The sequence below is a fragment of the Miniopterus natalensis genome, chromosome 14 (genome assembly GCF_054644295.1).
Source record: "Miniopterus natalensis isolate mMinNat1 chromosome 14, mMinNat1.hap1, whole genome shotgun sequence".
In the NCBI taxonomy this organism is placed as follows: domain Eukaryota; kingdom Metazoa; phylum Chordata; class Mammalia; order Chiroptera; family Miniopteridae; genus Miniopterus; species Miniopterus natalensis.
The window spans coordinates 56,821,554-56,847,706 of NC_142094.1; the positions used below are offsets into that span (position 1 = coordinate 56,821,554).

At 53.6% G+C, this 26,153-nt stretch overlaps 1 protein-coding gene across 2 annotated transcripts in view; it reads left to right on the plus strand.

Annotated features, from left to right (window-relative positions):
• Positions 1–892: 892 nt before the first annotated feature.
• The window catches only part of C14H10orf90 (chromosome 14 C10orf90 homolog), a 104,920-nt gene continuing 79,659 nt past the window's right edge, over positions 893–26,153 (plus strand). The window contains exons 1-2 of one of the 2 annotated variants that reach the window (XM_087824212.1): positions 893–1,132; positions 14,671–14,743. In XM_087824212.1, coding sequence (XP_087680338.1) covers positions 893–1,132; positions 14,671–14,743 — 313 coding nt within the window. The remainder of the gene's footprint in view (positions 1,133–14,670; positions 14,744–26,153) is intronic. The other variant, XM_087824213.1, reaches the window with a different exon arrangement.

Genomic DNA, 26,153 nt, shown 5'->3' on the forward strand with positions numbered 1-26,153 from the left:
CTGTGTAAATCTCCGCTATGTGACACAGACAGAGAGAGCCCAGTGCAGAATAATTCGGGCAGGAGACACACAACCACACTCCGGGGACAACGCACATGAATCTTGCTCACTGGGCTTCTCACACATTTTGTTTTGCTCCCCTGACCTTCCCAACAACCCTGTGAGTGGCAGGTATTATTATTCCAAATTCTTTCACAGGAGACTGAGGCTCAGGGTGGTGAGGGGACCTGTGTCAGCCGGTGCGGTGCCCCCGCCGAGCGGCACGGGGCTCCCGGCTCAGCCCCGTTCCTCCAAGGCCCACTTGCCGCCATCGCCGCTCTGAGTTCTCTCTGTCAGCTGAATGTGTCTCTTATCTTCCCCGGGGCTGAGGTCACTCTCTGTGTCCCAGGAGTCTGCACTGGCTTCTCTCAGTCCTGGCATGAAACAGCAGAAACTGTAAAAAGCAGCAACAATCACTCCTGGCTCCTTTGTCCGGCATCCTGTAAATTATTTATTTGGATTCGAGGGCCTGAGACAGAAAACACAGGGAGCCTCACTGTCACCAGGCGGGCTCTGTGTTCGGACCGTGAGGGCAGCGGGCACAAGAAATGTGTCTTTGAAACCAGAGAAGAACTCAGGCGACTGGAAAACACAGGTGGAAACTCGGGGACGGATGGGCAGCAGCAAGGAGTCCTTTTATGGCCCGTAAAGGTCACCCTGCGGAGCCCCACGCACACGTCTGCACCTTTGGCAGCTGGGGCATGGGGACAAGGAGCCCGGAGCTGGAAAACGCCGGGAGAGGTCGGAGCTGGGGCACTTCCCGAGTCCCTCCTGCTGCACTCAATACCTGGATTAAACAAAGAAAATTGTGTCTGCCAGGCTCGCGCGCCCAAGTCACAAGATCGCGCGTGCCATGCAGCACCCTGGAATTCCTGCAGGCGCTCCTCGGGGCCCGGGCGCCGCCCGCCACGCAGACGCGGCCCGGCACCGCACTTTCCAGATAAAAGCGTTCAGCACGGAGTTGAAAGACCATGTGATGGTCATGGATTTCGTGAAGAGCAACTGGTTTCCCTCCCAGAGAAGAGCCAAGGTGTGTGTCATCCGAATGTATCAAGGCCTGAGGACAGCCGAGCAGCCGGCCAGCAGATACAAGGTACAGCCGGCCTGGGCGGGAGCGGGGCACACGCCTCATGCAGGGGCTCGGAGGCGTCGTTTAGCATTCGCCCGGCTCCGATGCTCTCTCCGCATTAATAAAGTAATCATTCGTTTGCGGTTTTCCCCAGGGGTCTTGGAAAAGCCATTTCAGGTTTTGAAATATGGGGCAGGGAGAAGCCTATTGGATGAATGTCATTTACACTTGACACATGTCTGCATTTGCAAACATTCATTAGTGCTCCGAGGAGCTGGATAATTTGTATCCACAGGTACCGATGCAGGGCACTTCTGTGGGTTAGATATTCTTAGCGCTGTAAATTTGCAATCATCTGTCTTTAAAAACAAGTTCCTATTTGTTTCCTGATGCGTTAGGCAGCAGAATAAATACGGCCTGCCTTGATCGAGTGAAGGTGGGATGATTTAAGTTAGGCCGGTAAGAATGGTCTTTTATGTTTTGAGGGTGAGCTCAGGTTCTCAAGCAGGGACTCCCTTCGTGGGAGAAAAGGGACTTTGGGGATTTAGGGTGTCAAAATGAGATAAACAAATTACTCTGAAGCATATTTGTATTCTGGAGCTAAGATAAGCCACAAGCAGTTGTCTTTCAGAGAGTAAACACACATGAAATCTGATCGCTCTTTATTGTACAGGGAATTAATTATGAATGACGCTGTAATCGGCTCCCATATAGCTCACTTACCCATCTTTTTTTGAAAAAGGCAACATGCAAATCGCTAATGTTTTATGAAAAGGTAACCTTTCTGAATATCGATGCTATTCTTAGGAAGGGCTCCCCATGAATGCTGGCGACTGCTCCCCGGCTTTTGTTCCCCACACTGGCTTCCTTATTCCAGGGCAACGGGAGAACCTGCTCTGCAGGGTGCAAGGCTGGGTCCTCCAGGCCTGGCCCCGGAATGGTGAGTTTCCACGCTCACAACAGAGGTATAAAGGCCGCGGAAATAATGGTGTTAATGAAATTCGGTAACAGTTGTTCATTAGTTCCTTGCCCAGCGAACCGGAGCCAAAGGTGTGCAGTTAGGATACACTTGAAATAAACCAGAGATGTTATTATTACTCACAGGTAATTAATCAGATGGTGACAGAATTTTGTCATCGTGTGACTTCCACTGGGGTTATTTTCATCCCTTCAGAGAGAAGCGCTTGTTGAGTTACATCGCCTTGTATTGGACAAAGTGTCCCTGGCTACGTTTTAAGCCCTGAATGGCAGAGAGCAGCTCTTGTGTCCTAATTTTTTTTTTTTTTTTTTTATGCACAAAACTTCCTTTATTCCTGAAGCAACATTGCAGGTAATAGTGTGGTAAAAATGCATCTTTGCAGGAGGTTGTACAAAACAGAGCTTAGCGACAGTCGCAGCTACAAATTTTTTTGTAGCCAAACCGCCCACCCTCCCCCCTGTATTACCAGTTACAGGCAACAGTGGAGGTTGTGTGCCGGCTGCTTGAATGGAACCCGGAGTCTGAAGTCTTAGGGTAAAGTGAGCCTGAGACCCTCCCACAGCCATCAGGCAGGGCCAGCTGAATGGTCCTCGCTGTGACTGGAGAGGTGGTCCAGGCAGGGCAGCTGGACGGTGCTCACGGTGACTGGAGAGGTGGTCCGGGCAGGGCCTGCTTCGTCAACTCAAGGGCAGATTCACTTTGAAAACCATCAGATAGGATCCATGCTTCCTGTCCCTCTGAGTTCCAAGCTCAGTTCAGAATCTAAACTATTCCACATGCATTGAACTGTTCAGATTATTCAGCACCATCTCAATGATGAGACTTGGGAAAAGGCAACCTTCCTGCTCAGTTTCCATGCTGAACTGATGAGAGAGTCCAGTGAACCACCCCTGGGCCCTGTTAGACGTGGCCCAGCCGCCCCTTCTCTCCTGCAGGCTCCAAGGCCTCTGGTTAACGTGCTGGGCTTTTCCATAAGGTACTGGATGGGGTGAGAAACGAGCCAAGTCCCTGGACTTTGTGGACGCTCAGTGCAGGAAGGTGCCCGATGAAGGCAATGAGCCGGTTCTCCCGCAAATGTGAGTCTGGGAGGTTTTGTTTCTGTAAAACTTTATGGATTCCAAGTCCTTCCCATGAGGACCTGTAAGTCTGCTTGGCTGAATGTAAGGCCTATGACGGGCGTTTTCCTAGGACGGCGGCCGTCCCGAGCTGTGTGAGCGCGTGGAGGTGCCGCCTCTTACCCGAGCCCAGCGGTGACCCGGCCTCGCTCGGCTGGGGCCGGCCACGCTCACTCTCTCACTGAAACCGCCCTTAACGGGAACGAGGAGCTGACCCGTTGTGCTGACCGGTAACTAGGGCTGGAAGCCTACGGTGCCGAGGGGGTGAACCGCCCAGTCTTCCTGTTTGCAGAGGGTGATCCCTGCTGACTCCAAAATGCCCCAAACTATTAACAGCATTTGGAGGGCCCTTCTACCCCTGCATGCTTACCTGGTAGATTTCAGACGTCAAGACAGCCGTAACTGGGCCAGTATTTTCCAACTGCATAAAATCAGGAGAAAATGACAGAGACGCCCACGTGAGCTGCCTGTGTTAGCAAAGCCGGCGTGAAGGTCACGGAGGTCATGGAGTGGGGAGAGGAGGTGCCCAGAGAGGGCCATGCCAGGGCTGGGCTGCTGTGTGCAAGGACAGAGGCGAGGCGGAGCTGGCACAAAGGGACCGGTGTTGGAGGAGCCCTGAATGGCCCCATTGATCTTCACTGCAGCTGTGTCAGGACATGAGCCCTGATTTTCCAAAGAGGAAATGCTGTGGGACCCAGAATAGTGATGCAGACTGCCCAAGACACCAGACTGCCCGGGACACCGGGCTGCCCGGGACATCGGAGGAGTGGCAGAAGGAGGACCCATACTAGTTATGTCCCACTCTGAGGCTGTGCTTCTTGCATGGTGCTGGGGGAGGGAGGAGCAGCATTTGTCCCGACGATGCAGCCGGGACCCATGGGACTTCAGAGTGGACCACATAGGAGGTCAGCTGTGCCAGCACTGAGTGGCGCTAGAGGCACAGTGCCCTGTGACTTCCTCTCTCTTTCCACCCCGGGCATCTTTTCTTCCCATGGCCCTTCCCTAAGCTCCCCATCAGTTCCTAGGTCTCATGTGGGTCCTCATTACCCTCTGTTCCTGCTGCCCAAGCTCTCTTCAGTTTCTGTGGTCATAGGACAGAAGTCTCCACTTTCTGACTGGCTGTCGGCCAGCACTCCCAGCTCCTTGAGGCTGTCCTCGGGTCCTTGCCATGTGGGTCCATCCCCAGGCAATTTACAACAGGTCTGTTTGCTTTTTCAAGGCCGGCAGGACCATCTCTGCTGCTTTGATTCTCTCTGGCTCCTTTTAAAAGACACACCTGATTAGGGCAGGCCCACCCCGTATAGCTTCCCTTTGAGTGACTCAACATCAACTGATTAGCAACCTTAATGACGTCTAAAAACTTTTGTGCCCCATAAAATTGTGGAAGTGACAGTCCATCATGTCAACAGGTTTTGCTCACACTCAAAGGAGAGAGAACATCGAGGACATGGGCACCAAGGGGTGTGAATCTTGGGGGCCATCTGAGCATTCTGCCAACCACAATATATTTTAGATTTCTGTATCTTTGCAGAAAAGGAAATAAAAAGGAATTGGAGGCACATGGATTGGAGCCTCTGGGAGTTTCATGATGAAAGGTGCCCCTAATCTGCTCTGGCTCAGCACTGTGTCCCCAGTACCAGGTCAGCCTTCAAGAGACATTGGGTGGATGAGTGGATGGATGGATGGATGGATGGATGGATGGATGGATGGATGGATGGATGGATTGATGGATGGATGAGTGAATGAACAAATGAATGAATGAATGAATGAATGAATGAATGAACGAAAGTGCATGGCGTGTGTTTTAGATGAAAACCTGAGGCCAGGGTGAATGATGGTTATGACATCATGTATGGAAGAGATCCAATTCAATGCTTATGTCAGGGTCCCTTAAAGAGCCACTGATTTTTCAGTGATCAACAGACAGACATCAGCTCTAATTTTCCCAAGTGAAGCTCCAAATTAGAGGCCACTCATTTTATCTCCCTGTGTTAATCACATTCCAAATGGAGAAATTGTTCAATTTCCTTTCTGTGAGTCTAATTTATATTGCTCCCCCATCCAGAAAGGACTCTGAGACAGCTCCAAGAATGAGCACCTCGAAAAGCAACAGGGCTTCAGAATAATAATGTATCAGAGAAACAAATAGGGCTGAAGACAGACAGGGAATTAGTCTCTTAAAGTAGACAGCCAATCGCCCGCCATTCTGTACGGGAGGCCAGAAGCCAGTCGCCAGCCAAGCAGCCTGCAGCCCGAGGCGACCGGGTCAGTCCCCGAGGGGCTCCCCGGCCGCGGGGCTCAGATGCCTCTGATCCAGCTCTGGGCAGAGTTCAGGAAACTCATTACTTTAGCAACAGTGTGCTCCAGGCCTCACTAACGAGTCCCGAGCGCGGCCGGCTTCCCAGCGCTCGGCGCCGGCGTAGCTGCTTCGTGTGGCTTTATAGTTTCGGGGGAGCTGCCGTGGTGATGGGTGAGGCCACGTGTGCCACAGGGACCGGGTCCGGATTGATGGGTCTTCAGAGAGGGGCCCAGGGGTGTGTGGGCGATGCAGGGAGCTCAGACCCGCACCCTGTGCCCGCTGCTGGGCTGATGTCCAGGAAGGAAGCTGTCTGGCCCTCAGTGCGTGGGGGTCACCGTGCTGGCTGTCTCATGGGGAGCAAACGACGGAGACCTCCTGAAACAGCGCCACGCGTGGCCGCTTGCTCAGGCTTGGCGACCGGTGCACAGTGAAGATGTGCTCTGTGCTAAAAAGGAGGAAAACGGAATCCTTTCCTTTCTCCCGGGGCCTTTCTCTCGATTTGTCGTGGTGCCTTTTATCTGCTATTTAATGTTGGTTTAGCTAAAGAAAAATTAGAATGTTCTGTTACTACCATGAACTTCACTGTTCATCTTTTTTAAAAAATGTATGTTTTTATCAATTTTTAGAGAGAGAGGAAGGGAGAGGGGGAGAGAGAGAGAAACATCGATCAGAGAGAAACATCAACATCGATCGGCTGCCTCCTGCGCGCCCCCTACTAGGGGTCGAGCCCGCAACCCGGGCGTGTGCCCTGACTGGGAACCCAACTGTGACCTCCTGGTTCCTGGGTTGACGCTCAACCCCTGAGCCACACTGGCCAAGCCTCACTGTTCATCTTTAGATTGTGTGATGCCAGTTTTTAAAAGAAGATAAGCCCCGGCTGGTTTGGCTCCGTGGTTAGAGCGTTGGCCTGCGGACTGAAGGGCCCAGGTTCAGGTCCGGCCAAGAGCATGTACTCAGTTGCAGGCTTGATCCCCGGCCCTGGTCGGGGCGTGTGCGGGAGGCAACCAATCTATGTGTCTCTCTCGCATTGGTGTTTCTCTCTCTCTCTCTCTCCCTCCCTTCCACTCTCTCTGAAAAGCAATGGAAAAAATATCCTCAGGTGAGGATTCAAAAATAATAATAATAAAAAATTAAATTTAAAAAGATAAAAGCATTTAACCCCTGTGGAATCGCTGAATGACAGTTTTCGTTTTAATCTCGCACATGCGTGTGTGGGCGTGTTCCGTGCTTACTGCTGCTGCAGCTGAGACTGCAAACCCCACTGACTTTTTTTGATATAATCACATCCTACCCTCGCTCTCTGCCTTTGTCTCGCTGCTGGCACAGGAGGGACTGAGAGGAAGGGAACTGGGTTGTCCCGTCCTTCCCAGGCCGGTTATTGGTTCCTCAGGACCCGTTACCCCCTCCTGCCTCTGCAGAAAGTCTGGGCCCAGTGGGAGGCACGGCCTCTCCGCTCACTGGGTCTTAGGCGTAATTGTGGGTCCACCGCGTTCTGGGCTGGGGACACCTGAACGCCTGATGCGAACGGAGAGTGAGGAGACCAGCAAACACCCACCCTGCGTGCATCTCTCTCTGCTCACACTCCACTGTCTCCCGGGACATCACCTACAAAGCAGAGTCCAAAGATAACACTGTTGAAAAATTCTAGATGGTGGGACCAAAGCCACAGGCCCAAAAGGAAAGAATGAACGAACTGGACTTCATCAAAATGAAACGCTCGTGGTCATCAGAGGACACGAGCAGCGGTGAAAAGGCCACTCCCCTGCCGTGGATGGACCCGGCCGGCGGGCATCCTGCCGAGACGCGCCGGTCACAGCGGGACGTGTAGTATTTGACTCCAGCTTTACGAGGCACCTGGAATGTACCCACAGAGACAGAAAGCGGTGTGGTGCCAGCAGGGCAGGTGGAGGGGTGAGGGTTAGTGTTTAGGGGGCCCAGGGTCTCGGTCTGAGAGGGTGAGAGTCCTGGAGACGCTGCTGCTGATGGTCCTACCACAGTCGCGTGAATGTGCTAATTAATCTCCCTGAATTGAACACTGAAACGGCAAATGTTATGTTATGTACATTTTACCATAATAAAAAAAATAAGATTTGAGATGACGACACTGACCCAAGCGCGTGGCCTTCTGAATACAGGCCCCTGAGCTGCCGCCTGGTGCCCCCCCCCCCCCCCGCCCGGTCCCGCCCGGTGCCCCCCCCACCCGGTCCCGCCTGGTGCCCCCCCCCCCCCCCGCCCGGTCCCGCCCGGTGCCCCCCCCCACCCGGGTCCCGCCCGGTCCCGCCCGGGCCTGTGCTTCCTGCCCCCAGGCAGCTCCCTCCTCGGGTGCTGAGACCCTGCGGCCGGAGCCCGGGCCTCGCTCCTCTCACCTCTCACCAGCTCTGTGTTCGGTGAATTGAAGCCCTGACTAAATCGAGGTTATTTATGACACGTGACAGGAGCAGGCAGCCTTGTGCGGCATCATTTACAGACATTAATATTCATGCATTTGTAAGTGCACAGTTCAGTCTGTTTGGACGAATGTGTGCGGTCCTGTAACCAGTCCTGAATCGTGATAGAGGGCGCCCCACCCGCCCGGAGAGTTCCCGAGCCCTCTGTGCCCAGTGCCCCCCACCCCCACCCCCACCCCCGCGGCCACTGGTCTGCTCTCTGCCCCTAAGTGTTGCCGGTTCTGGCAAGTTCTAGAAGTGAAATCTCGCGGTATGTAGTTTTGTGAACGCGGTGAGTTTTTGTGACCATTTTTAGCATCTCAGCTAAACAGTCGATGTTCCATTGAGGCCGCAGAGGAGGGCGGGCGTGGGCCCTGATTCAGGCAGACTGGGATTTTTACCCCGAGTCTGCTGTTTAGCGAGTCTGACTTGGCGTGAACATCTCCACATATACAAATGGAGTTAGTCTCCCCTTCGCCCGGGGCATTTGTGGGGGTTGAATAGGGTGGTGAATGGAGGGACCGTGGGTGGTGCTTGGCTCACGGAAAGAGCTCAGCAACGCCCAGGAGTTTATGCATTATTGTTGGTGTTATTATTAACGGTAATATCAAGAACAACGTCTCCTTGCCTGTAGAGCGGGATGGTAGAGGAACCTTCCCTCTCGAGTTGCCATGGGGGTTGCTTAATGCCTGGGAAGCATTTCGGCTGGACCGGGCTGTGCCCTCTGCCACTGTCCTGTGACAGAGCCCTTAAGGACCAGCTGTTGCTCACCAAGTCAAAACCATCACTTCTCCTAACTCCGAGAAGCCGTGAGTCAGCTGTAAAATTCCCCTTTCCATCGCTTTCTGTCCGTCTGGGTGGATAGAGGGTGATAGAAGCAACCGGCCGTGTGAGCGACGAGGCCGTGCCCGGCCCGAGCTCCGCACGGGGGAGCCGGGCAACGGAAACACCTGCGTCTTTTCTCTGTTCGTCTCTGTGCCTTTCAAAAGCCACGGCGATGGAATGAAAAGGTGTTGGGCTGGGCGGGTGATTGAATTCTCAGAACTTGCTCAGGTTTTTCACAGTCAGAGTAACTCGAGTCCCCGTTGAAATATTTCAAGCAGTTCCGGGGCTCTGACTGAGGGACAGGGGACAGTGACCGGGGAAGGGAGTTCCCATGGGCACAAGAAATGGATTCAGTTTTTAGAATCATCCGCTCACATTCTGAAGTCAGGAGAAGATGCTGCTGATGACAGGAGACAGTGAAAGGGACTCGCCGAAAGGTAGCTGATGGGATCAGGGGAAAGCTCGGTCTTGGATGGACAAAACAGTTCAGCTCAACTTGACTGTGCAACGGGGTGATTAACACGCCTCCACTAGGGAGCAACTCGCGCCCCTGTGCCCGGTGTCGGCACAGACATCTCCAGCCGAGCCGGGGGAGGCTGTCTCCCAACGTGTGTCTCCCAAGGGGACAGTCAAAATAACACATCCCCCTCCACCCCGATCTGTCTCATTTTCAAGCCAGAATCCCGGCAGACCCCGCCCTTGGAAACAGAGGTGAAGGACACGGGGAGAGGCCCGAAGACTGAACTGCGGCATCTTCATTCGGATCCTGACAAGGGAACAATCCTGCCATTTGCAATCAGATAAAGGATATTATCTCAGTAATAAAAGGCAATTGAGAATCTAAATGAAAAATCTAATGCGTTTCATGCTGATTTATTTTAGATTAGAAAAAGTGAAGGCAGATGTAAACAGGAGGAGACGGAGCATGAAGCGGGAGTCGGGGCAGAGTGATAGATCTCCGTTCTGAGTTACTGTAGGTGCAATGTCGCATTAGCTGGAAAATACACTGTTGATCCATGAACTGCTCTGACATTAATTACTGTTGCAGAAGAGAGTTCAGAAGATTGAAAACAAACATGCAAAGCTGGCCATGATCAATCGTGCATCTAGATTCGCCATGACGCGGGTGCTCTCGCCCCGAGAGAGGCTACGTCAACCCACCGGCAGCCCGGCCCGGAACCTTCCACACCGCGTGCTTGCTGCCTGCCCTCTCGTGGGACCTCCAGCATCCCCAGGAGAAGGCACAGGGGTGCTGAAAAGACACGGCCCTCTTCCCTGTTTTTCTGCTGGCTGACCCCAACGATGTCTGCCATTACCCCAGAGAAAAGGCCCAGCCAAAGTGCACCCTTGGTCTTTGACTTCTTGGGATAGAAGCAGGCGGGGACTCCTCTGTATTTGTTGTGAATGTGTTCAGAAGAGGCAACGTGCAGCCTGGGGATTCCTGTCTTCTCCCCTTACTTCTTTCCTAGGGCATATAAATGTCAGACTATTTTCCTTTCTCAGTGCCTTACAGGCCCAGGAGACGTCTCTAACTATTACCTCCACCACCCTGCAAACACATACACATGCACACACATGCATGTACACATGCACATACACACACATGTGCACGCACACATACACACACGTGCACGTGTGTGCACACACAGGCATATGCACATGCACACATGCACACACTAATATGGGAGTGCTGAGAACACTACATTCTAGGAGGAGGAGGGTCCTGGCTCTGGCATCTAGCAGCTCCGTGGCCTAGAAGGAACCCCCTAATTCTCCATACCCCCATGTCCTTATCTGTTAAATGCAGAGAGAATACCTGCCTTGTGGGGACTGGACGAGGGGTGTATGGAAAACCCTCACCCAGAGGCTGAGAAGTTCATTAAATATCTGCTGTGCCCAGCCACCACCATTCTCCATCCAAAACTCTTGGGGCCAAACGTGATTCAACCACGATTTCTTAATTTTGCTTCAGAAAGGAAATATCACACGACATTCCCAGTGGGATCTGACTAGCACCCTGTAATTAAGCTCACTGGTATTTTTGCAATAAAGTGTATGAATATTCACACTAAATGGAATAAATTAATATTATAAATAGCCTCAGGTTAGTTCAAGGAAGGTTTTGCTGTCAGATTACTTTTCTACAAATTCAGAAGGGAAAACTCTCAGATTTCAAAGCTTTGTGGATTTCAGAATTGCAGATAAGGGATTATGGGTCCATAGTGAGCACTCGGATATTTTCAAGGGAGAGACAGTAAACAAAAAACACATAAAAACCATAGTGTATGTGCTCATTAGAGCCCAGCTGTTATGGCAGAACCGGGGAGAATCCAGTGAGAGAAAGTGAAAGTTCTTTTGTGAAGTATTTCGTTTTATATAAATGGAAGGTTCCAGTGTTACTGTATCTACAACATTCAAATCTTGCTAGTGCACAGCTTCTGGCTCCTGATGGAACTTGTAGATCAAAGTGTTGTCCACACTGTCACTGTCCTGGCTGGGGTCGGGCTTGAGCACAGAATTTCTGTGTGTGATGGTGCCGGTTAATGTTGGACTCGGGGTGGCAGGTGGGAAGGTGGGTGGGTTGGACTCGGGGTGGCAGGTGGACAGGTGCTGTGGAGTGATACGGGGGGTATGGAAAAGAGTCAGACCAGGGCCAGGGTTGGTGGGCAGGTGTAGGTGCCAGAGCCACCGTATTTTGTTCCTGGGTAGTTATGTCTCTTACCCTCTCTGGGACTTGGTTTTGTTATATTATAAAACCTCTATGTGCTCTGGCCACCTCTCAGGGACTTTGAAGAATAAAAGTGAGGTAATGTGTCTAAAAGCTTTGCAACAGGAACACTTCCTATGATTGTGAGGGATCGTGATTCTTTTAATGCGTCTGATCCTAATCAGAGTTTTCTTCCCCCCAGGAGTGACCCTAATACCCAGGCTCCAATCTGGGCTCCTTTACTTGCTTAGTACATGTGTGTGTGTGGGGGGGGGGCGGGGGCTTTGGGCAACTGACTTAACTTCTCTGTGCCTCAATTTCCACATCCGTAAAATGGAATAATTATACTTCTCTCAGAGTTTTTGGAGGAGTGACTAGTAATTGTCTGGCATGTGGTGAGCCCGGGGTGATGGGTCCCTGTGGGACCCCAGGAGCACTGAGACCAGAGGTAGAAAACAGGGTCTTAAATCTTCCCCCCTATTAGGTGGCAAAGTTGCTGCTGAAGTTCAGTCAATAGCACACTGAGAGCTTTGGAGACCAAGGGAGACAAGGTCTTGAAAGGACTGAGAAAATAGGTTGGGCCGATCAGTCTCTCCCAGCAACAGGAAATAGTAAGAACTAGAGGAATACCCTTCATTGATTAGGAAAAGTATTTTCCATGTAGAAAGAGTGCTACATATATCCATTTGTGTCTGCTGCTTCCATAAAATGTTATTTTTTACTTAGTGGAGATCACAGGAGACATCCAGTTATGTTACCTGTTGCATTAACAGTATATCATAAGCATTTTCTCTGGGATTTCACCGTCGTTTCACTCGTCGTTTCATTCATATACAATATTTTCAAAGATACACTATGGGCCTGGAACTGGCCTAGGTGTTGGGATTATAGCCACGAACAAAGAACCAGCTGTGTGGAGTTCACATTCTAGTGGGAGAAAGTGGGGGAAAAATTGATGAATATACTCACATTCAACAAGCTAAGACTAGAAGGGAATGACCTCAACGTAAGGAAAGTCACATATGAAAAAACCCACAGCAAATGTCATACTCAATGGTGAATGACTGACAGCGTTTCTCCTGAAATCAGAAACGAGGCAAGAATGTCTTTTCTCATCACTTCTATTCAATGTAGCACTAGCTAGTGTAATAAGGCAAGAAAAAGAAATAAAAGGCATCCAAATTGGAATGGAATAAATAAAATGATCTCTGTTCATAGATGATAGAGTCTTATATGTAGAAAACCCTAAGGATTCCACCTGGGCTTTTGCCGGCCGAGATTCCAGAATCACCCTGTTGTTGGGAATTCTTGGGGCAGTGGTGCCCAGCGCCTGTATGAGACGGCTCCAGGCTTTTACAGAAGCCACTGGGGTCTAGTTAGCTTGCCATCTGCAGCCAACTGTAGGGAGCCCAGTGAGAGAGACCGTCCTCAGTCTGACCCCGCGCACTTCAGGGTTTGCTGCTCCGTGGTGGGGCTGGGGCTCTCTGCACAGGACCACATGCAGCGCCAGGAGCTTGCTGAGTGAAAATTAATTCTGTATTGTCACGTCCCAGGTTAATTGACTCACTAGACTGGATAGAGTTACTTTAGAAATCACACTAAAAATGGTGCTTAAAAGAACCGTACAAGACGAGAACCCAGGGGAGAGGAAGCTTAGCATCCCTGCTGGGTCAGATTCTCCCTGTAACCCTGCTTCTCCCTTCCCCCCCAACACCCACCTCCAGACCCACTTGAATGGCAGTGTTTGAAGCAAAGGACAGATAACTCAATTCTTCTGCTGAACTTGGGATTTAACTATTTTCCAACCCTGTGTCTGATGTTGCTGTACTTTATTTCCTTCCTGAAAAGTTTTCCTGAGTTAACCAGTCTGTGCTCCTTCTGAGAAGATCACATACGTAAGTAGATTGGCTGAATACATATAGGCACATACAGCCAGATAATAGTACTTAGTAAAAACAATAACAATATTTGGAACATTCTGGCTGAAAGTTCAGGCACTTCGGGCCTGACCACCCTGTTCTGAGTCCTGGCTGTGTCGCACCCATGGGTGACCTCAGCCTCGGCGTCCTGGTGGCCACCGTGGGGCTAACGGCGTACCTTTCTGACAGCTGTGAGGAGCCAGTGAGATGATGGATGGGGAGCACTGAGCGCCACAACCACTCGCACATCTCATTAATTGTCAGTTCTTCTTGTCTTCTTATAATTACTAATCATGTGCTAATTGGCAATGACTGAGTTAGGCCCCGGGTAGGGCAGCCGGGAGAGGGGCAGAAAACGGTGTATAACTATTGAACTCTCCCCATCGCAGCCCAGCTGCAGTCCCGGCCCCACCCCTATGTCTTCTCTTTGGCCACGGTGCAGGGGAGGCCGGGCCTCTGTGTGGGACAGAAGAATTGTCTGCTTGAAGTGTTCCCTCCGCAATCCCCAGACTGGTCGCCCAGATGCTGGGGAAGAGAAAGGGCCCAAAATGGGACCTGAACACCGCAAAGCTTAACCCAGCCCGGGGACTAGGGGCTCCGTGTTGCCACAACCGGGGGTGGGGCGGAACCCAACTTACTCTTCAGCTTTGGAGTGAGGTCTCGGTGCTCAGGGCGGCGATGGCACGGGGGACAGTGTGGAGCGGGGTGCCCTGGAGCCTGATACGACCAGAATCAGAACCAGAAAGTCTCACCCGCAGCAAACTGCATTCAGAACAAACAGAGCCAAGCTCTGCCCTTGGCAGGGAGTCATCATGATGATCCCACCTGCACACAGCAGGAGACTTCGTATCCACTAATCTTAGCTTCGGGGCGTCTCAGGGCTAATTCTGAAATTGGATTGCTCGTGGTTCATCAATGTATCAATATTTACTGCATGTCCAGTTTAAACCCAACCTCCAATTCAGCACTCTGACGGGGTAGAAAGGAAATATCAGATGTGATTCTTTGATCTACTAGCAAAATCCGATTTAGCTGATTACGGCTTCTCCCTCCCCTCCTGGCTTATCGAGGGTTTTTAAATCATCAGAAGCCTGCCCTTGCCGCATGGCGCGCAAACGCAGGAGACCAGGGGAGGAAGGGTTCATTACAATCCTCTGTCCTTTCCCGGGAGAACGGAGCGATGCTGCGCTGTTCCTTGATTTCATAAAAATAATAATATACATTATTTACTGAAGATTATACACCTGGCAAATAAAAATATAAGACTGGGAAGGTTTCTGTTTATCTTCCAGATCCACAGTCGGCTCCTCTCATCCCCTAAAGGTCCCTCTGCCCGGGAAAGAAATGAAAGTCTTCCGAACGCAGGTACAGAAGGGGCCCTGGCGGGCGGCCCTCCTCTCGCGCCTTTGTTTACCCTCCCTCTGCTCCGTCCGTTAATAATGAAACGTGCCCTAGAGCCTCGTCTGCCTCGGAACCAACCGAGACGGTCGCTCAGCGGCTCCGGCATCGGGAAGCTGATGGGAATGTCTAAGCACACGGGCTTCGGGCCCGCAGCGGCTGGAAAGCCAGCGACGCAGGAGAGATGCGGGTGGCCTCCGGCAGCGCCTGGGGGCCCGGGATTAGCGCGGCTGGGCGAGCGTGGGCCCGGGCGGCGGGCGGTGGGGGCGCCGGGATGAGTAATGGGACAAGCGTGGCGCCTTCTCTGATCCGAGCGGGTGCAATTAAAACGTGGGCACGGCGTCCGTGCATTCATAAATCATATTTTATGAAGCTTCAGTTCATAGCCACTAAACTGTAAAAAACTCCAGTGAGATGGTTACAGTCAGGGCTTTTTATTAAGTTTGTTAACATAAATGGTGTGAAAACAAGCCTTTCCCCCCCCCCTTCGTGAGAGAAATTATATGGATTTAGGTCAGATTTTCTGATGGGACTGTAAGAAGACGACTGGGTTGATAGGATATTTTCATATAGCAAGTTTTATTTTTATGTAAAAATTTCATTTTTAATCCCCGCTTTAGTTGTACTCTGTAAGCGCGGCAGGTTGGCTGGCGTATGTAACGGGGTGTGTATGTGCATGTATGTGTGCGAGACTGTACACACGTTTACAGCCTCTCCTGCCGGGTCCTTTACCCCCTGCCTGTATCAGAGGCGGCAGGGACCTGAATTCCCTCCTGCAGCTGACACGGTGAACCCGAGACAGAAAGGCTGTTTGACAGGAGCTTCCTGGGCGATCGCCCTGGAGCCTCAAAGCCTGGGTCACGCTCACTCGTGAAGGGTGACGGACACTGAGTTCCGACCCTTTAGAAACCTCTAGCCTGGAAACCGCTCGCGGTAAGGCTGTGGGCGGCTGCTGGTGTGGGCGGCGGGTCGGGGAGCACGCCTGGCCACCTGCGCCCGCCTCGGAGCGCCCAGGTGGCTCTGGGAGCAGCCCGCCCCGGTGACCTAGATGTGGGCTTGCTGGTTCTCTTTTCCGCAGAACTAGCTCCGCTCAGACTGGGCCTGATCGCGCACACGCACAGTGGGTGCCTGCTCTCGGCAGGGTAATGACACAAACCGTCGCCCGCAGCCCTGAGGCCAGGGGCGAATGCGGGCTGCAGGGAGCACCGGAGGGGGTGGCCCTATGTGGGCAGGGAGACACGGGTCTCCTGGCTCCCCCTCCCCCTCTCTCATCTTTCTTTCTGGTTAAATCCATCTGTATTTCCAAGTCCTAATTGTGGAATAACACTTTAGAGGCAGCCCTGAACCCCCGGGATTCTGGTAGAAGGCAGGCCCTCGTCAAAGGAAAAAGCCCCTGTGCGCTTGTGAAAGGGGGCCAGGCGGGTTTCATCCAGGAGGGTTTAGCCGCAGGGGCCCAGGGCAGGGAGGCACCGGGCTCCCCTCTGTGTACAACCAGGGACAGTGGGGGTTTCTAGCCGAGGAGTAGGGTGGAGGCCCGAGGATGGGACATTTCTAAGAGGAAACACTAGGGGTGGGGGCGATTTTGCTCCCGTGGACTTGACAGGTGGGGGGATGCGGCATTTGGCCAGTTATCAGGGGTGGAGGATTTTCTCGAAATGGACCCGGCAGGATTCTTGCTAAAACTGGACCAAATGGGCCAAGGACAGAGTCCAAGGTGAGGCCTAGTCCAAAGGAGTTCTCAGCAGAGCCTGGTTTGTGGGGTCCACGTTGAGGCAGGGGCAGGGGGCAGGGGCAGGGGCTGGGGCACTAGAACCGTTGGAGAGCTGGGCAATGACCCAGTTACAGGTGGTGGGATAAGGGACGTTCAAGATGCTTCTGGGTGGACAGGTCGTGCCGACAGGAACCAGGCAGGGAATCAGCATCCAGGAGGCTTCTGGGATCCAGGGGTGGTGTCGGTGGGAGGGTCCTGAATGTGGAGGCTCGGACACTGCACGTGACACAGGCCACCTACCCGAGGTGTCAAGGAAGCAGCTGGCAGTTTGGTGTTGAGGTCAGGAGCCTGTCAGGGTCATAGATCCTGATAGGACCATCGTTTACAGGTGGATCGTACGAGAAACCAGGAGAACAGCTGAAATTAGTGCAGGAGAGACAACGCGGGCCAGGAGGGAGGGGGCTACGCGACATGAAGGGGTCCCCACGCGCGGGCTGGGAAGGAGTGTCGTCCTGGGAGCCACAGACCTGGCATCAGGGTTTGCTCCTCAAGTCGGGGATTTTTGGTGTGTGTGTTTTTTAACACTCACCCGAGGACATTTTGCTCCCGTTGCTTTTCAGAGAGTGGAAGGGAGAGAGAGAAACATCGATGTGAGAGAGACACATCCACTGGTTGCCTCCTGCACGCACCCCAAGTGGGGCTGGGGTTCAAGCCTGCAACAGAAGTGCCCGCCCTTGGCCAGAATATGAACCTAGGACCCTCCAGTCCACAGGCTGGCGCTCTAACCACTGAGCCAAACCGGCCAGGGCTCAAGTCGCAGTTTTTAATGCCAGTGTTGACTTGCCCCCAATCTGAAAGTCTTTCCCCCCGTCGAGGTCTTATTTCGCTTAGACCATGGCGGTTTGGGATCCCCGGTCTCTACAGGGAATGATGGGGCGATGGGCTCAGTTGTAGAAGCTGCAACGCGGGGTGTTCGGTCCATACGGGGTTCAGTGCTCTCACAGGAAATCTAAGGCGAAGGCCGCCTCTGCGTTTCCGATTTTGCTTCCTCCGTCTGCACAATGCGCCCCTTCACGACCGCCTGGGCCCCCGGAGTCCCAGGACTGGGGGCGGGGGGGGGCGGGGTTCCTTCTGGTGAAACTGTCCTCCCGGCAAGGCCTTTGGAATCTGTTGGCCGGCGTAAAACCCCAGTTCACCGCGATTGATAGGATGTGATCACGAAGGGAGGAAAAATGCCGGCGGGATGGCTGCGTCTGCCCAAACGCACATCTGGTTTCAAAATCAGGGCTAGGTGGGAAGGCCCTGTCAGATGCCCATTCTGCAGGTTCTAAGAGGATCCCATTTACGGTTCCCCATCTCCGGGCTACCAGTCTGCAGGTGGGGCCACTTGAGCTAAGGACTTCGCCGGGATTGGCAGAGCCAGGTGCCGCCTGAGGCCGTTTCTGGGAAACGGGGTGTGGGGAGTAACTGCGAATTGATGAAGGTCACCTGGAAGTTTAAATCACTAAGTCACTCGGCTCGGGAAGGAAGGTGGGACAGCGTGAAATTGTTTCCCTCCTGATCAATTAAGCCCGACCTTTACGGTGGGCAGCTTGGAAAGGGCGGGTCTTTGATCCATGAGGGGCATGAAATAATTATATCTCACGGAAAACGTAAAGGTAATTGCTCTGTATTCCAGTGTTTGCAGGAGCAGTGACGGGCTGCCCCGTGACCGCAGTGTCCGTGCCGTCGGTGCTAAGTCAGTCGGTTGCCCCAATAAAGCACGTGCCCTTGACGGCGCTCCCAGGAGGCTGCCCCCTCAGCCCTACACCCGCCCAGAGGCTGACGGAGCCGTGAGTCTCTTCGCTTGCAGGAGTCACCTGTGGCTGTAGCTTCCTATGAACGAGGCGTAGCAGGGACAGCGTATCTGTTTCCGTCCCCTGAAAAGCCCGGTTTTCACTGGGGCCTGAACAGTCGGAGTTGAAACACGTGGATTCCGAACGGAATCCATTTTGATCACATTGCTCGCCATCTGCCCCATCCTCGGTGGTTCCTCGGCGCCCGCGAGGAGAACGCATCCACTGAACCCTGGACAAGTGTATCTTTCATCGAGGCAACTTCTCTGGTCAGAAATCACATCCGTGGTCAGAGGGCAGAGCTGAATCCCGGTCCCCCTGGCCCTACACGTGCCTGTGGAGGCTCTCAGGAGGCTCCTGTTTGCATTTCTGTCCTGAAAGTCCTTCCTTTGGTCAGACGGGTTCTACGATCCAACCTGCCCGGCCCTCGGTGCTTCGGGCTGGCTTGTTCCACAGCCCGAGCCTTCCCCGCATTGCCCGGCTTCCCGTGAGCTTGTCTCTTTGTCCCTTTGAGGCTGTGGGCCGGGAGGGCAGGGACCTTGTCTCACTCGTCTCTAGGTTCCCAAGGTCGGGGGCAGCACCTGGACGCTGTTCACGAGATCAAACAGCATAATCGGTAGGAAGGAGCTGCCGGAGCCGATCCTGCGCCGGGGGGTCCCCCTCGACTCTCCCAGGCGAGCCCCAGAGCAGCTGGGCACTGGGTCAGGCGACAGCTGTCGAGCGCCTGCCAGGGAAAGATCTGCCCTCGGGCTTTCCCAAGACTCTCTCAAGCGCTTCCCGTCCTGTTCCTCAGCTTCCTGTGTCCAGAGGGACGGAGGCTGCCGCCCAGGGGGCCCCGGTGGGGTCTGATTGCTGCTCATCTCCCAGTGCCCCCTGCTCAGCAAGGGGGAGGGAAAGGTCAGCCTGGCTCCTCTGGTCACCGGCGAGGAGGACACTCACTCATTCTCTGAGCAGGACGTAGGGACACGTTGGGGTCTGTTGCGCTTCCTTGCGTAGGGCGATCCTGGGAGGAAAATAGGCGGAGTTGCCTTTGTCGCAGGAGCGTGGGATCTGCCTCGTTTGCTGCCTAATAACCACGCTGCCCCCCCGGATTCTGCTTAGCAGCTGCCCGGGTCCCAGCCCTCAATGTTGCTGAGATCACCCATAAATAGCAATAAGCCAACTCCCCCACCCCTGTACGAGTTTTGCCTCTAGCTCCGTCTTTGCCCATCACCTGCTACATAACCTAATTTTAAAATAATTGGGGAAATAATGGGCACAGCTCGAAGCTGAAGTTTCCCAGCGTGTGTCACTTTGTGTCTGTAAGAGACACGTCCGACCAGAGTTAACTACTTCCTCTCAGAGCCACGAAGGCTCGGCCACTGCCCCCCGCGTACAGAGGACCAGAGGACCTCGGCCCGACGGAGTGAGGGCCTCGGATGCTGGGGAGGACATGCGACGGCCAGTCCGTGGGGCCCTGGGGCTCGTTCTCAGAAGGTGGCATGAGGAGAGCTACCCACGCTTTCAACTCACTTTCCCTGAGCCTGGCGCCCCTCCGCCTTGCCCTGGGGTGGGGCGGGCATCTGCAGCATCAGTGTCTTGCCCTGAATCAAGGGACTGGGTCTGAGAGACAGGCACCCAGCGTTGTGTTTTTGCTGGGAGGGAGCACTCCTTGGGGAGACGTCACTAGGAACCCCAAGTCCAGCGTCTGAGCAGCAACCCTATGCCGTCCAGCATGGAGGCGGGATGTTACCGAAATCACAGCAGAAGAGAGGGCCCTGCTTGGGCGGTGGCTCCCGAGTGAAGAGGGCATCGGCCGTCCCGGGAACTGAAACAGGAGGTCTCCGGGCCCCGCCCAGACCTGCGGCGTCCAAGCCTGTGGTGTGGCGCCCAGAGGGGCCCGGTAAAGAGAAAAGCGGTGTTTTTCCAAGTCACTTTTGCACCCATCTAAAGAAAAGATTTTTTTTTAAATGTGTTTTTATTGATTTCAGAAAGGGGGGGGAGAGAGAGAGAGAGAAACATCAATGATGAGAGTCATTGATCGGCTGCCTCCTGCACGCCCCCCACTGGGGATCAAGCCCACAGCCAGGGCATGAGCCCTGACGGGGAATCGAACCAGTGACCTCCTGGTTCATGGGTCAATGCTCAACCACAGAGCAACACCATCCAGGCAAGAAAATATTTTTTTAAATAAAAAAGTATATAAACAAAAATTGAAAGCAACACATGAATTAAATGTATTGTGGGAGCTTATTGTGTTATTTAACATGATGATCACCTCAGTGTCCGGTTTCCTAGCGCAGAAGGAGTGTTTATCTGGCAGCTGCGATGCGACTGAGCCAGAGGGCATGGGGACACTGAGCAAAGCCCCTCCGGACACGGGAGGCTGTCCCCTCTCGCTTACTTTATATCTTGGTGAAAACGCTGGTGCTGCCCACAAGACCATCCTTATAAAGCACAGCCTTTTGAACAAATCTTCTCCCAGCCTTGCTTTCCGCGAGGGGTCTCTCCTGGGTGCAGCGCCTGCTGACAGCGTGTCCTCGCTCAGCTGGTGAGACGCGGTGGGCAGGGCGGCCTGGCTGGGAGCTCGTGATGATCGCGAAAGGTCGGAAAGTGAGAATCAGGCCCACGCCCTTATCCAGCTCCCAGGGGAGTGGCCCCCGTCACCATGCACTTGTGGGGGCTGCAGAGCCAGCTTCCGCTCACTTTAGAGGCTCCAGGGATTCGGTCTGTCTGCCTGTTGGCTTATTAAAACATATTAAAATGAGGACAATGACAGTGCCTGCATCAGAGGGTCACTGAGAGGGTTAAACAAGGTCACACTGGCCCGAGCCTAGTGCAGAAGGCACCCTTAGACACTTGCTATTTTTATTACCTGTACACTAGGGGGAAAGAAAGTTGAACAAGTCATGTAGGTGATGCAAGCTAAAGCCGAGGAACCTGCAGGTTAAGAGAGGTTGGTGCCAAAGGAGGGTCCCTCGCAGTGACGCTCATGGGCAATCTTTGGCTTCTGAGGCCCCATCACCCCCCACACCTGTCCCTGCAGCTGGCATCTGTCAAGCACACACTGCCTGGCCCTGGCCCTGGCCCTGGCCCTGGACAGAGCTCTGCCGGGTTGGTGGCTCCCGTCCTTGCTGAACACAGTGTGTGGAGCTACTAATGGGAGGCGTGTCGCATCCGCAAGGGATACGAAGCGCACGGGGCCCTGTCACTTACAAGCCCCTTATCCTTTGAGTGCTCCTCACCCCTCAAAAGCATCCGTTTTTCAAATGTGTTCAATTAAAAATTTAAATACGTGGAATTCAGAATGTCTTTGAAAACCTTGCCCGATTCAAACCACTGCTTAGAGAACAGATCCCTCAGATGTGCGCATCTGCCCGGCAGCTGGAATCCGCTCTCAGCACCTGCCGTCGGCCTCGCACAGGCTTTCCTTGATAATTGAGACGTGTTGAGCATGGCGCAGGGGCCCTGTCTGGGGGTGCTGAGGACGGGCCCAGCCAGATGTCCCCCTTCGTTAGAGTGTGTCCGTCAGACGCTGCTCGGCAGAAAGCATAGCCGCAGGGCTCTGCCTCCGGCGTCCAGCTGGAGAGGATGGCGGCTTCTCGTTCCCTCCCGGAAAGACGGGATTGGCATTGGAGGAGCTGCCGTCAGAGGTTGTCACCCTTCACGATCAGTGCAGGAAGGGGTCGGCGATGGTAAATTAATGCCGCAGACACCAGCCTTCATCATTCATGAGCAGCGAGAGCCCGAAATGCCGCCTCTGAAGGCCGCCTCGCCTTCCCAGCCTCGTGAGGATGTCGCCGTGTGGAACGTGGGCTTGTGCCTGGAATCTTAATTTTGGCCTCGGCAGTGTCACAAAGAGCCCTGTTTCGACCCAGCTTCCACACAAGGGCCATGCAGAAGTCTCTTCAGAGACCAGGGGGAGCCGGGGGTGCAGCAGGGGCCGATGGTGGGGTCCTCTGCCTACGCGGTCGGGAGGACCCGCGCAGGCAGTCACCTCCTAGCCCCTCCAGGGTGAACTGGGACCAGGGGTTGCTCTCCCACCTGTGAGCACAGCGGAGGGTGAGCGGTGGGTAGTGGGTAAGCCTGGTCTCGGAGAGGCCGCAGGGACTGAATCAAGGACAGGAAAGCGGTGTCATGTGGCCAAGGAGCGGAGACTGCCAAGCGCTCAGAACTGTCCACTCGGCAAAATCAGCCCCGAATTACCTCTTATTGAACCGTTTCAATGCTGAGGGGCAGGAGCCAAGGAAACGCATTGTGGAGACTGACCTCTGGCAAGATCAGCGCCCTCCCTTGGCTCATGTCCCTGGTGGCAGTGGACACTCAGGCCGAGGGCTCATTGTGAGGGCTGGATTCTCCACAAACAAGGAGCCCGGGAAAGAGTGACTGATGTAGCATCCAGTCGCCCACACTCATGCTTTTCCTCCCTCCCTGCCCTGACCATCCCCCTCCCTCCTTTCCTTCCTCCTGTCCACCCGCCCACCCACCCGTCCCTCCGTCCTTTCCTCCTTCCATGCATCCACCCGCCTGCTCGTCCGCCCATCCTTCCACCCACCCGACACCTAATGGGTGCCCACTTTGAGAAAGGCCCTGAAAATACATAAATAAATTAGACACAGACCTTGGCACTTTGAATTTACCACAACAAATAAACAGTCGGGACCCCAAGAACATAAAAACCAAAGAGACCTTTAGGATCTTGTCCTGTTGGCCAACAAGGGAACCAAGTCACAGAGCCGATGAGGGACCCAAGTGGGCGGGTCCGGAGTCCAGGCCCCGCCGCTGCCGGTGGAAGCGTTTTCACAAACCGCACCGAGGAGCCCGCCTTCGGGGTGAGGAGGGCCTTGGGCCTTATGGATTGGAGGCCATTCCATGCGTTTTCCGAGAGGCATCTGCTAACTTCGATAGAGAGAACTAGTTGGCCTCTTACCCAGGAGCACTGGCCCAGCACAGCCAGATAAACCGGATTGGCTCGTGTTGACGTGAAAACACCCTCTACCAGGCAGCCGGGATCCGGGTGTTCCTAGTGCTGGGGCTGCCAAGAGAAATGAAAATGCATAACCTTGGCCCAGGGGACCTCCCCTCCCCCTCCCCCGTAACTGCGAAAACCAGAAACGAGCTGGATGGTTTTTCTCTGACCATGGACCTCCCTCGACCCCACGCCTCGTCTTCTCTTTTTAAGTCTCAGAGCAGCCAAACCTCTGGAGTTTCAGTCTGGCTTCAGGACCTGAGCCACGAGTGACATCAAGAGGGGGGTCTGCTCCCCCACGGTTTCCTTTAGGGGTCACTTGCGGTAAATTGGATACTGCGGCAGCTTTTCCCCACCTGGACCACAACAAGGTTTTCCTAGTCATCCATGAGGCATGAAAAAGGAGAACTATTCCTTAGATAGTAAAATAGCCAGTTTGTCTCCTCTAGTTTAAAAACTCACTTCGCTTACATGGCCAACCTGGTTTCACAGAGCTCTATTTCAATTTAGCGAGATGGCCTTTGTCACAGGACCTGAGGCAGCCGCCAAGGGTGATGTCCTTGTAGACAGAGAAGAGCTTAGAGGTGTTGATGACGCCAAGGACAGCTTCACATTCACTCGGGAGTCAAGGTTATGTGCTCACGGTGACGCGGTTTTAGAGTCACCCGTGTCTTTATTTGTTTTAAATATGCTTTTATTGATTTCAGAGAGAGAGAGAGAGAAATATCAGTGATGAGAGAGTCATTGATCGGCTGCCTCCTGCACGCCTCCAACTGGGGATCGAGCCCGAATCCCAGGCATGTGCCCTGATCAGGAACCTAACCCTGACCTCCAGGTTCATGGGTCAGTGCTCAACCACTGGGCCACACCAGCCAGGCCAACCCCATGCCTTTCATCGCCAGTGCCGGGCACCCGAAGCCTGCAGCTTGGATCCACCGCAGCTCCGCTCATCGATCCCTGTGAGTCAGCGATCCTGCTCCAGGCTCATTCTTACACTTGCCCAGATCAGCACAATAGTTCAAGGATCAGTCGTTATTTCTCCCCACGGATCCATTGCAGTTGTGATCTCAGAGCTGCAGTCATCTTTTCTGAGGCTGCAAGAGCACATCCGAGGCCAGGGTAATATTTTATCATCATAGTAACAAGCCTTTCCCATGGGAAGCAAGGCAGGAGGCTCATCGGTGCCTGAACTGACCCCAGGCACCCGCACCCCGAGCTTCACTGAAGCCTCTGCCATCAGCAACTCGGCCAGCCAGGGGGCCCTCCCTCCCTGCCCACCAGGACAACCATGGGCTCTGGGAGTCGCGTGGTCCCTGAGGGGCGGTAGAAACGCAAGATGGGCCAGGAGGTTGAGGCAGTGGCCCGGTTCCCATGATAACCTGGCTTTAGCTCAGAGGAAAGTAGGTTATTAACCAGAAGAAAGGCGTGTGAGGCCTTCGGCATTTTGAGACGGACCCCAGCGCTCCGCGGAAAGCCTCCAGTCTCAGCTCCATCCCCTGCTGGGATTAAAGATGGCAATAAAAATTCTGGTGAACAACTTAAAGAAATGAAATGAAATGACTGAGTTTCAGTCCCCAAGTTAACTTCGGGCTTGACCACTCCCTACTCCATTCTGAGTCTTTAATATCCTTAGAAAAAGGGAGGAATCACCCAGATGCAGTCGGCCACAGGAGAATGTGCTGGCTCCAGGCCGCGCCGCGCCCAGACTCTGCCTCAGAATCTCTCCTTTCTCGGGACACGTGCAGACCCGTCGATGTGGGGTGGGTGGCAGAAGCTCACACCCTGAAAGAACACTGGATTCTGGGTCCCGTTTCCTGAAAGCTGGTTCACTGGTCACCAGCTAAGCAGGATGCTAAATACTATTTCTTTGATGAACGCATTGCTGGGTCAAGTCAGCTTGGGCAACGCTGCGTTCCTGAGCCCTCGGTACCCTCCTGGGCATGTTTGTGCGAGTCCTGTAGCCTGTGGGACCTTCCGCGGCGAGCGTCCTGCAGGCCGCGGGCCATGTGGAACACGCATTAGGAAGGCTCCGGAGACATTTACTGAGCATCTATCCCAGAAGCCCGGGCACGGGCCTCTAGTCTGATAAAATTATTCATTAGGTGAGCTAGAAAAGGTCGACATACCTGGAGTTTATTTCAGTTCTTTCCGTTCACTCAACAATGAATCTTTCGTTGCTGCTGCGTCTTGGGGTCTGTGAGAGATTCATGGGTGAAAGACGGAGTGAGCGTAAGAAGGAACCCGAGACCATCCCTGCAGACAATTCTAATACTTGATGCAAAAGAGGGGGAAGGCTCGGGGTGCTGGAAGGAATTAGTGATGGGACACCCCAGCCAGCCCACGAGAGGGGGAGGCCATGAGGGTGTTTGTTAAACTGGGAATCAGAAGGAACTGAGGACAGGCCAGCGAGGGGGTGGGGATGGGGCGGGGGTGGTGGGAATGATCGCGCCTGACGGGTTCGAAGGCCAGGAGGCGGGAGCGAGTGCAGTGCACCCGGGGACGCAGGGGGCTCGGCGTCGCCGGAACGCAAAATAACTGTAGGGTTTGCACAGATGTGTGCTGATGAGTTAAAACAAACTCAGGGGGTTTCTCTCTAAATGTTCATGTTTATGCCACATTCATCATATGGAGGGATTTTTATTAACATCAAGAGTTATTGGAATGGCCTCAGGAAAAACAATCCATGATTGTCAGACCGAAATAACCAAACTGGGGTCTCTTACTCATGACAGATGCCACTAAAAATAAATATACCATATGTCATCATGATCATAATAAACAATCAACGTCTATCAATTCCCTCCGTGCACAAGGCGCAGATGGCAACAATAGATGGGAGACAATACGCGAAACAAACACGACTGCGTTCACTCGGCAAATATT